The following is a 12,479-nucleotide window of genomic DNA, read 5'->3' as shown; positions in this document are numbered from 1 at the left end:
TGCTGCTTGATATTAATGAGTGTCTGTCTTGGACAAGACACTCTGGTGACCATCCAGCTCATAATCATGGTCATTTGTTCCATGGCAACATGACATGTACTGCAGACATTACCAAAATCTCAATGAAGGTTTATGAATGCTGTCAAATTAAACCAGTGCATTGGTGTGAACACCTTCATTTGGGAATTATATCCTCATTAAGCACTCTTAGATTATAAATAAGATCTATTTGTTTGTTTTATTTTAGGCAACATTGCATTTGGAGATGAAATAGATATAGCTTATTCCTTTGCTGACATGGTCACTCCTTAAGTGGGTGAACACACCTTGGTAAAGAAAAAATATTTGGTTAAATAGTATTTTTTACCTTCTAGAGACTTTTACCATGACATAGATATTTTAATGCATCTAAGCATTGAGATGGCATGTGAATAATATCATTTTGGGTGTACACATTTCAATCTCCTTCTCAATTGCTTTCCTATTCTTAGGACATTGTAAACAAATCAAGAAACCACTTGTTTGTCTTATTTAAAAAGGATCTGACCCATGAAAGCTCTATCTCCAGAGGCCACCTTGGGTTTGTAGCTGTGACTGCTACAGTGTTCTATAATTAATTCTACTTTGATTGATGTGGAATTTATACCACCCAGTACCAGGCTATGCTTCATAGTAGGGACTGGAAAATTTTTCCTATAAATGTCTGGGTAATAAATATTTCAGACTTTCCACACAGAGTGGTTTCTATTGCAACTTCTGTGATCCATGCAATAGCTTGAAAACAGTGGTGGCCATTATGTAAATGAATGGGTCTGACCATGTTGCAACAAAACTTTATTTACAAAGACAGGTAGGATTAGGCCTGTAGACTAGAGTTTGCAGACCCTGTGCTCTATAACATCTCTATGGAAGCATTTACTCATGCAATAAATTTCTCCTGAGTACCAATAGTGTGATGAATTCAGTGTGAGACCTGGGGGACAGCAATGAACCGATATTATTCTTGTCTTTATAGACTTTATGTTCTATCAGAGAAACAGATAAACAAGTAGCTGTGAAAATGTGATGAGTGTTAAGACAGAGAGAGTCTAGGGCAGTCTCAAGATGTCTCCTTATTCAGGCTCTAAATAGCAATCAGAATGAATCAAGAGCTGGGTCACATCTGGGCCTGGGAAATTCAATGTAACCTATAGTGTTGCCTCTTAGTTGTTTATATTTATTTATTTTTTTATTTTCCTGCATGGATTCAGACCTGTTGAGGAAGTGACTGAAGCTGCCACCTGAAGGATGAATTGGTGTCAGTGTGGTGAAAAGGTGTCAGGGAGGACATGAGTGCAGGGAGAGCAGTGGCTGGCAGAAACGGTTCCTGCAGTAAGTCCAAGTCCCCTGAACAAGCCAGATTGTAGCAATGGAAGGTCAGCCAAGCGGCCTAATTTACATGGAGTCAGGGAGGAGAGGGAGCGAATGTGATGAGAATCAGAAGGAAAAGAGGAGGGAGATGCCAAGAAATTATAGTAATCAAGGAGTTGCAGAGGAGATTAAATATCAAGTAGTCACATCACTTTATGAAAGCTACTTGCTGGCAGTCTCATTTAGTTTATTCCTGACCTAATTTATTCAAATTTGAGCCTGAAGGCTGGTACTAATTTGCATGTCCAAGAGTCATGTTTGTCTTGAAATCTAAACCCCATCACATTGTAAATGTGAATCTGGAAAGACAGCAAATGGAAATGCCTATTCTGGATGTTACTTAATTGCATTTGGAAAAGAAAATAATTTTAAAGATGAAAACAGGGAGGATCATTAGCCACCAACATTAATTAATGTTGGCAGAATAGCTTACATACTATGTGTCACAAAAGTAAAAGCTAAATGATATTCTTCTGTAATCACTTATTTATTCCCATATTGCAGGGATTGCACAGGGTCTGTTGTCATAACAGATACAGCTGTAGATTCCTTCTTCTACCCCCGGTTTGAGCAGGTCATCTTGGACAATGTTGTCACTCGGAGTACTGAACTTGACAAGGAACTGGCTGAAGAACTGTTCAACTGTAGCAAAGAAATTCCCAACTTCCCAACCCTCTTTGGACATACAGTGTGTACATGATTTTTATGAAGGTGAGAAGAATTTATAAATTGTGAAGGCAACAGGAAAATGTTAGCAACTCTTTGTTATTCAAGTCCATAATTTATATTAAAAATCCCACTTTATAAAATTAATAGCTGTGGATTAAAAAAGGAACGAAAACAGCCTTTTAACTTACCAAAGCATAGCAACATAAGGGCCTAATAAGCAGCAGAGAAACATGCAGAATTAATTTATACTGAGAGTGGGTTTAATCCTCCAAGAACAAATTGAATACTAAAATGCAATTAGTGATGTTCACAGAATCTTATCTCTTATTCATGTCTTTAAGTTAAATTGGTGCCTCTAGGAGAAGGGAGATACACTGCTTCTATGTTTCTGCCATTCACCCGTATCTCAAAAGGGATCTGGTATCTAGGCAAGAGTGGGGACCAAGAAATGGAAAGAAATGTCTGAGGGAACAAATTTTACAGGGATGGGGTGGTCTCAGAGTGGTGCCTTTATCTCTCAGCCATGAGTAAATGGTTCTCTCACCAAGTTTAGAGACAAATTGAAGGTCATTGCTAAGTAGCAGCTCTTGGTCTAAGGGGTGAAGGGTTAGGCAGAAGTCCTTCAAGGACAGACTTTGTTCATTACAGAAGAAGGAATCTATAGGGTTGGTACCATGATGTGGAAAGCATTCAGGAAATCTTGCAGTATAGTTAAATTTGTATCAACATCTTATGATTTCGTTCTGAACTACTTTTCCTTCTGGATTAGAATTCCTACTGAATTTTTAAAAATCATGAATAGACATAGGTTGCATTGTTTATACATTTTTCTTCAGGTTATTAAAGGTGTTTCACTACATATTGGTTATAAATAGGAGTGGTGTTGGATCTGATAAGATTAAGGCCCTCTATCCTAAGCCTCTGGCTCACAAACCCTTCATCTGGAGGGTTATCCAGCAATGTGTTGAAGATAGAGCTTGCAAATTGTGGCCTGTTGGAGTCAATGTTGTTTTTTTTTTTCGGGGGGGGGGGGATGCTATGCAGTATTTTTAAAAGTATGAATTATTTTTCCAACATTTCTTCTTTCTAGAGATTTTATTTGAGAATCCAGATGTTTAGCTTTTTGAAATAACATAAGGTGGAGCTGGGGTTGTGGCTCAGCAGTAGAGTACTCACCTGGAATGTACAAGGCACTGGTTTCAATCTTTAGCACCACATAAAAATAAATAAATAAAATAAAGGTATTGTGTCCAACTACAACTAAGAAAAAAATTTTAAAAAGAAATAATATAAGGTAATATAAAATATAGAAAATAATATATGCATGGCAGCCCAAGCAAGCCCTGGCCCACATCTGGGGCCACATGGACTGGTGGCACTTCTGCTTTTGGACTAGGCAAACCGTCTCATTGACATTACCTGCCTGGCTTTTGTGGTGGGTGAGTCTGAATCAGCTTAAATAATGCTGTTAGAAGTGTTGTCAGCAGTGCTAAAGAGAAGAGAACAGGGAGAAGCAGACTTCCAGAGTGAAAGTGACATGAAAGAGAGAGAAGAGAGGCGGTAAAGAAAGCAAAGGGAGCCCAAAAGAAGACTGTGCTGATGACAGATGATGACAAAATATTATTAAGCTAGACCTCCTGAGGAGTGTGGAGGGGAGAAGAGCTCTGTTATGAGGGTGTATCTACTTCCTTCTGTTCCCACTAGTTGACCCCAGTGAAACAAAGTGATCCATGAACACTGAGAGCAATCTGGAGCAGAAAAAGTGAGTGTAGAGGGGTGTCATGCAACCCAAGGGGAGTGTGAAGGGAGGAAAGTGGACCCCTAATTGCCTGCATATGGCTGCTGCTGTCTCAATGGCCATATGGAGTGCTGCAGTATCCAAATCCCATCCAGGTCCTTAGGAGTCTCACTGAGGCATGAAGCCTCTTCTCTCCCAGCTCTTCTACCTGGCCATCTCCCCATCACTGGGGCAGCCTGAGACTTCTCTGGAAGGGTAGCTCTCTCAGCAAGACCCCAGTTCCTGAAGTCTCTAGGCCCGATGCTGGGTGCTAGGTCACTCAGTGGTTACTGGCCCCAGAACAGGGCATAGCTAGAGATGCTGTGCTCTTCATATGAGACTCTTGAGTCAGACACAGCCTTGCTCCATGGTGTCTTCTGCTGTAAAGACTCAGCAGCCAGGTTTATCCCACCTGGGGAGCAGGCTCAAGGGGTGGAGATACCTGAAAATGCTGTGGCCAACACCAAACCTCTGGGCCATATTACTTCTCTGCTGGGCTATCAGGTCACTGAATGTTCTCTATTCTCTTTCAGGCCAAGGTCGACTAGATGGAGCATTGTGTTCCTTTTCTAAAGAAAAGAAGTTAGATTACTTGAAAAAGCATACAAAACTGGTGTGAGGAACATTGAAATGGAATCTACAGTGTTTGCAGCCATGTGTGGTCTGTGTGCTCTAAAAGGTAAACTTTTCATTAATACTGAGGGTCCCAATCTTTTTTACTAAAGCTATTCTCATTCTTCTTCAGAAGAAACAGGGATCAGCCATATATTATTTTGGGTTGAAAGCATGCCCTATAATTGTTTATAACTTAAATTGGAATATTTTGTGAGTGCACAGGACATTAATCTGATTATGCATCTAAGGAAACAACCTCAAGGGTCAAAAAAAACAAGTTGCCCCAAGGCATCAGCTCATTGGTGATAAAGCAGAAGTTTTGACAGTAATTTTTTTTTTTAATCTTGGAGGTGGATGCTGTTTCCTATTACAATTGAATCTATTGAGACAGGATGCAAATAAGGTATTCCTAAAATAATCCATCCATCATAATTTTAATTAGCATAGTCAGGGAAGAGTAGGAGAAGGTGACACTTTAGAAAATGTCACGTGGACCTCACATGGGAAGCACATTCTGGTAAATTTAAATCTAAGATCATAAGGAGCAGGCAGAGCATGCTGGAGGAACAAATTGGAGACCAGAGGGCCTGGAGGAGTGAGATCATGGAGAGTGAGTGGTAGTGTTCACTACGAGTGAAAGTGGAAGCCACTGGAGGGCTTTGAATAGAGGAGTGACCAGATCTGATCTGTTTTAGAAGGGTCATCCTGGCTGCTGAGATAAAGACATACCAGGACCCAGCACAGAGCAGGGGCAGGAATGAGAAGACTGATGCTACAGGCTAGTGAGAGGTGACAGGTCAGGATGAAAGCTTTAGAGCAGGGAAGATGCAGTTAGGTTTTGAAAACATTTTGAAGATAAATCCAATAAGACTTGTTGATAATTTGATGCAAATTTTGGGAGAAAGGCAAGAATCAAGAATGTCCCCTAGGTTTATGACCTAAACACTAGGGTATAAACTATGGACAAAGTTACTATAATTGGGAAAGAAAATTGAGGTGAAGATGTGGGAGTAGTGACATCTAAATGGAGGCCAAGTAAGCAAGGGTACCTGTGAATCTAATGTTCAGGTGAGGGGTTTGACTGGAGTAATACAAGTACAAGTTGACAGACAGCATATAAGTGGCACTTCAAGCCATGCAACGGATGAGATGACAAGGAGAATGACTGCAGACACAGCTGAGAGGGGGAGTCTCTATTAGAACATTAGAAATTAGCTGGGGAGTGGCCATAATGTTGGCAGTACATTGAAAGCACATGAAAGAGAATACAACAAGAAAAAGAAAATGGAGGCTGACCTCAATGGACCAGTGATGCTTTATTAAGCAATAGAGAGGCATATCTTCAAGGGGAAAATGGTGACAGGCTCCAACAAGAGTCTGTGTTTTATAGGATTTAGCAGGGCCATTCATGGGAGGAGTTTTGGTGGTGGGTTCATTTAGGGTGGGGCAGGAGGGCAGGTAGAGGAACAGTTGTGGACAAAGGAAATTTGCTGGGGGCTATTATCTATATCTTTTATTCCAGACTCTGATAGGGGTATAATGAGTAGGAGTGACATTATCATACATGGCTACTTCCTGCTGAGAAGGGGCAGAGTAGGAGATCCTCTTGTCAGAGATCTGGAAGAGGATAAGGAGGTTGGAGGTATGTTAGGCTCTTATACAGTCCTGGTGGTTGTGGCTTAAGGAGAGTGTAGAGGGAGGGAACTTTGACATTGTTTTGGGTGATTCCTTCATTATGGGGCTCAGGAGAATCACATTGTGAGTGAAGAAGGAGAATGGTTTCTGCATAGTCTGGGCTAGACAGGACACCTTATCAAGAAGTTGCTTCTGTGTTAAGTTAACAAAGCAAGGAAAAAGTTATTATAAGAAAAATGAGTGTTAACAGGTTTAAAAAGAGAGAGAAGCCAGGATGTTGTTCACTGTTTTAGGCATTGGCTTCTTCTCATCTCTGTTGTTCATACTGATCCTGGAGTTGCTTAACCTTATTTCTTACCAGTTCTGATGGTTGACATGGAAGCAACATTCTTCCTCAAGGAAGAGGCAGAGGATACCTCATTTAGCAGTAATGAGATCTAGACCCCAATGATGATTCTGCATGACCACAGATGCCAGGGAATCCAATTGATTTTGTAGAGTCGTACCAAATCAGCAACCTGTTGAATGTCTTCAATAACCTGTACTGAGAGTTTTTTATAGTAGTAAATAGAGGTTCTTAATCCTGCTGCTCCTGTGCCAATCCTGGCAGATATCTGTAGCCCTTTGAGTAAGGGAATAAACTGAAAGGCTCTCCTGTGTCTGGTATGCACTGTTATCAAGATAGGCAAACTTTGGTTGTTAGGTAAAACATCAATTTGAGGAGTAAGGAAGACCAACATGCAGAGGCCAGTCTGAATTTTGGTAGGCAGGGGTAAATATGAGCCTCATAAAGAAACTCCTCAGTATTTGAATGGCACCAGGGCTGTGGGGCTGACACAAATGTATGTCTTAAGTTCTACTACAAAAGACCATTATCTTTTCTTTTAAATGCCCAGATATGGCTATACTTTGGTTATAACTATTTTTGCTAGGTGTTTAAGACCAAGCTGATCAAATTGACCTTGTTGCTATCTCTTGTTAAGAGTCAGCTGAGTTCCCTCGGGGGGGTCACTCTTGGGAACTTGTGAGTAGCCCCTTAGCAACTTTAGTACCATCTGTCAGGTTGCATCAGAGTTTCCTTGACCATGTGGCTTCCCTTGGAAGCATTAGCAAGATCTACCTTTTCCAATGACCCTCCTGTCTGCAGTATGTGCACTGGTTCGCTTTCTGTTCTCCAGAGTCTCATGGATCCCCTGATCAGGAGGTCACGTGGCTCAGAATTGAAGAACTCTGAGAAGTTCTTAGAGAAGTTCCCTTGTACTCTAGGTTCAAGCTGACCCAGAGGGCAAGAGCCAAATATTGGTTATTTTTTTTTTCTTTCTTGGTCTTTTTACTTTCTTAACTTTAATCTCCAAGACTTATTCTTAAACAACCATCAAGCCAGTTTCAGCAGTCTTAAAGTAAGAGTACTGGGTTTTAATTTTAATATCTATAACTTTACAGTCATTCAACCCTTTTATTTAATTGGGGTCAGTATTAGTACTGGAAGTTAGTCTTTCATCCTGTTTATCTATAGATGATGGCCTGCTATCTCAGATTAACTAAGGTTGTTATATTGAAAGTTGTATTTCTATAAGGCACTAATGGACAACAGTTAAAAGTTTACAAGGAAAATACAAAACGAAATTAACAAGAGTAAAAACACTGAGTTTGTATAATAGCTATGAGCTAAGAAACATAACTTTTATAATCCCAAACCTTTACTTTAAACCTTAGTTTGAAGAAAAGCAGCTCGGTAAAATGCTCGTCTAAATCTTATACTTTATATACTTATGTACTTGGAATATATGAATACATTTAATATACAGAGGACAGTAATAGCAGCATAATTACACTGATGTTTTTATATTGACCAAGTTTAGCTTTTAGAGAAATATCCAGAATCTGTAATGTAATATAATACTGTAAAATAACAGTTGTTGTTTAGCCAGAGTTTTACAAACCCTAATTCCTTTAAGGCCAGTTGCTTTAAAGAATAAAACTTAACAAACATAAGCAATTATCTTGATAGATAATAGCAGATTAATGTTTTTGTTACTTTAAACCATAGAGGATCAAACTTTGGTTTATATCAGTACATTAATAATTGACCTTAGGAAAAAATCTTAAATGACTTTGTGTTAATTATATATATCTAACATAGTTACACAAACTTTTTGAAATTCACCCTCCACAAACCTTCTGCAACTTATTTAGACATTTTACAACTTTTTACTTTACCACACAAAGACTTTCTTATGTAGAAACATTAATTTTTCCTTCTACTTTCTATATTAAAATTTATTTCCATGCCTAGACCATTCTTGTATCTATTTCCTAGCTTGTTTACCCTTTTCTTAATTCACACTCTGAAACAACCCTTATGAAATTTCTAAGTTTAGTCAAATTATTCCACTTTAATAAGATGAAATACTTTGTTTTTATGGTACTTTAATTGAAGCCCAACTGACTGAATCTTAACTCTTAGTAACCTTGTTTTCAGTGAAGAAGACAAAGCAATCTTAAACATTTTTCTATTTATGAAAACATACATAAAGTTTCAGTATATCACCTTAAAGAATTTAAGAAGAGCACTTGATTTGATATTTAGCAGTTAGCACTTTAACTTCATAAAGACTTGCATTAGTGATTTTAAAGACATATTTATTTTTATCTGTTTACCTATTTTTTTAAAGAGAGAGAGAGAAGAGAGAGAGAGAGAGAGAGAGAGAGAGAGAGAGAGAGAGAATTATTTATTTTTCAGTGGACACAACAGCTTTATTTTATTTTATGTGGTGCTGAGGATCTAACCCAGCGCCCTGCGCATGCCAGGTGAGCATGTTACCACTTGAGCCACATCCCCAGCCCTGTTTACCTAATTTAAATTGAACTTTTTAAGTCATATGAACTCAAAGATATTTGGATCCATTTCTCATTTAAATTATAATTTCTGAGTGCTCATTTTTCTATAGCAATTTTGATACCATGTACATGATATGTAGACACAAGCATATATGTAGACAAAACAACACAACACACAAGTGTGCATATACAGACAAAATAGACAGGAGACAGAGATCTTGTAGCTGTTTGTTGTAAGATGAAATTTTCCCAATGTTACTTGAGAGATGACCCTTGAAAATTGTCCTCTAAGCAAAATCCTCTATAGTTAGATAAAATAAGACTGATCAGAAAATATATATTAATTTAGGCATACAGGTTCAAATGTGAATTCACCATAAAATCATGAGCTCAAAAATATACAATTAAAAAAACAAGAGATTTGAGAGAGAGAGAGAGAGAGAGAGAGAGAGAGAGAGAGAGAGAGAGAGAGCTGCTATAAGATCAGGATTCAGTTTTTGTCTCAGATTAGAGTTGGTTTAGATATTAGAAAGATGAGAGAGCCCTGAAATCCTTAGGTAAAGAGTCTCAAGGTAAAGAAGACTTGACCATTTTATTTTGCTTCACTGTGTGGTCGTGTTTAGAGAGGAACTTGTTAAGGAAGCATCGTGGTAAGATAGCCAGCCATTTGGGTCCCACAAGTGGCCTGGATTTAAAAGTGACACTTTTGTTTTTATTTCAGTTTCTACCTTTCCTTCCTTGACCTCTGGCTGGGGCCTCATTTGATAACTATTTTAATTTAAGAGAGGACATTTGCCAGCTAGTTTTGGCCTTAAATTTTCTTACATGTTTCGTTTTTCCCTTTGGTTTCTCAAACTCACAGGACCATGATTTCATATGATGCTCCTCAATTTGAAGTGGGAGGCAAGGCTGTTAGTGCTCTGGTAATGTCTCCACTAGAAAAAAATAATCATTTGGATTCCTGAACTAGGATAGATGAGGGGTAGTGTTACTTTAATTATCTGAGACAGACTTTCTGGGTCTTGTTCCTGCCAGATGAGGGGAATACGGAAGAAAATGTGCTTTATGAGAGTCTAGAGAAGGCAGTCTAATTTTAAAGCTAGGGGAGCTCTATCTTGAGAATCTCCCAGTTTCAGGATCTAGTAACAAATGTCTCCTCCTTTAGGGAAACTTGGGCTCCTCTTAGCAACATTATTTTGGGTCTGCTTTTTTTCCTGCAGTGAACAGGTAGTTTGTTAAGGAATGTGACATATCCTGACCTCAGATACCAGTCAGGGCTGCAGGTAAATTGTTTCTTTGAAAAGAAAGCATATGGGGGTCAACACAGTGGGCCTACTTGATAGACTCATTATATATAACATTTAGCATGTTTTGTCCTCCCCACATTCTGTCTCTCTCTTCACCCTATCCTGCATATGTGATTAGTGGCCAAAAGGTGGGAAAGAACCTTTTCAGAGGTGCTTCTCCACGTCTGTCCAAATGGACAGGAAAGGAGCCACCCAGAAGGTACTTAATTAACAACAATTCCCTGGAGGCAAGTATCCTTGGCAACAGGTAAAAGAGGAAGGGGAAGGGCTTTGGATGTATTAGCATTTTATTTCCTTCTGAATTAGCCCCCATCTTTCTGACCCAACCATTTATTATTAGCATTGACTGTCTTTTTGTCCCTCAGCTTCAATCCCCCTTTTGAAAATGGAAATATTACTCTAAGGGAAAATGGCCAACAACCGCTCTGGCTGCTTCAAGCTGAGAGGGGGTGATGTGAGGCAAGCAATTTGGGTCTTTCTTTCTTCTTTTTAAAGAGAGAGAGAGAGAGAGAGAGAGACAGAGAATTTTTTAATATTTATTTTTTAGTTTTCGGTGGACACAACATCTTTATTTTATTTTTATGTGGTGCTGAGGATTGAACCCAGCACCCCATGCATGCCAGGCCAGTACACTACCACTTGAGCCACATCCCCAGCCCTGGGTTTTTCTTTTAGGAATGTCTGGGTCAGTCAAGGGGTTCATGGCAAAAATCTGGTTCAGAAAGAACAGTTTGTAATGTCATCAACAGTTTGTAATGCTCCTGTGAGAAAAACAAAAAGACATAAATACTGGAATGAAATTAATACAAAATAAATGTTGCCACATCTGGAACATGTCAATGAATATCATGAAGATGATAGAAACCATTAATCTCTCACTAGGAGGTGCAAGAGCTAAGAAGTTGTTTCCAAAACAAGGCCAGTGAGGACAAGGCATTTATTGGGGAATGTAAATCTTTAACATTGCTGGAGTTATCATAGCACTTAGTTTTATAATGTCACAGATGCCCCCCATAAGATGCAGTTAAGCTATCTAATGTCATTTGATTTTAAAAATACCATTTTATTGGCATAATCTCTGTGGTTAGTATAGATTCCTTTATTTCTGTTACTTAGGCCTTTCTTAGTAAAGTTAGTTAGGACTTTTATGTGCCACATTACATCTTTTAGACCACTATGAGGGATAAATATTGGTGCTAGATAATCTTACTAGCAGATATAGAAACACAGATCAAGTCTGCCTGTGTAGGAGGTTAGGAAGATTTGTGGGTCTCAAATTGACTCAGAAAAAAAAAATTGACTCTGACAGTCTCTTTTGGTAGTTATCAGGCATCACTGTCTATGAAAGTTTCCTTTATAGCCTCTAGATTTACTTACTTTTGGTGGGAGTTCATCTGCTATTTCAGGGGTGGTAAATGAAGAAGGATGCCTAGGGTCAGGACCTGATCTAGGGGGCTCATGGAGTGGAGAATGTGTGAGAATTAATTGTAGAGGAGAGCAAGTTTGGTATAATGAGGGCCTTGAGCAAAGGTAAAAGAAAGTTTGGAGGTAAGGAACCTCAGGCCATTGCCATTTCATTGGAGGAAATTGTCTAAGTCTTGGAGGATTTGGAGGCCAAAGGTCCTGAATTTCAAATTCAGGCCATTGACTTAGGTTGCCTAATTTAGATTGTGGCCAGATTAGTGGAGAACCCTGGGGTCCAGATGAGCAGTGAGACAACCTAAGGGGAAGTCCTGTGGGAGCCCCCATGTTGGAGGGGTTTGATTGGTTTGCAGTCAAGATCAAGGCATCTCTTGATGTCTTCTGTCACCAGACAGAGTTCCACCAGAGAGTGAGAGGTGTTCCCTCCTTCAGTTTCATTGGTGAAGGACCCCCAGGGTCTGGATGAGCCAAAAAGGCTAGCATCTTGGGCAGATCACCTCTGCAGGAGACCAGAAGGGATCTTACCTCTCCAAAGAATGAGAAGGCTGGTGTTTCATATGGGAATAAAGTGGCAGAAAGTGGTCTCTGATCTGGAAGTCTGAATACATAAGAGGAGGAAGGAACTGGAGAGGGTAGGGTTAGAAGGAGGATACCTCTAATATCAATAAAGGGCCTGTGACAAGTCCTTGCTCCATCCCCGTGGCAGAAAGTCAGCAAAAATCTAGCCCAGGACTCATGAAGGGCCTTCTTCTTTGAGCATAAGGTGGAAAGAGAAAGAGAGAAAAAAAACAGTCAGTCTGAGA

At 39.4% G+C, this 12,479-nt stretch overlaps 1 protein-coding gene across 1 annotated transcript in view; it reads left to right on the top strand.

Annotated features, from left to right (window-relative positions):
* The window catches only part of Upp2 (uridine phosphorylase 2), a 41,934-nt gene that overhangs the window by 18,454 nt on the left and 11,001 nt on the right, over positions 1-12,479 (top strand). Inside the window, 4 exon segments of the mRNA XM_058573505.1 lie at positions 1,915-2,106; positions 2,108-2,121; positions 4,390-4,452; positions 4,455-4,535. Coding sequence (XP_058429488.1) covers positions 1,915-2,106; positions 2,108-2,121; positions 4,390-4,452; positions 4,455-4,535 — 350 coding nt within the window.

This window comes from Marmota monax, unplaced genomic scaffold (genome assembly GCF_021218885.2).
Source record: "Marmota monax isolate L192 unplaced genomic scaffold, Marmota_monax_Labrador192_F-V1.1 WCK01_AAM20220418_F8-fsc00048, whole genome shotgun sequence".
NCBI lineage: Eukaryota > Metazoa > Chordata > Mammalia > Rodentia > Sciuridae > Marmota > Marmota monax.
The sequence above is the reverse complement of the archived record's forward strand: the minus strand, read 5'-3'. Positions and strand labels throughout refer to the sequence as shown.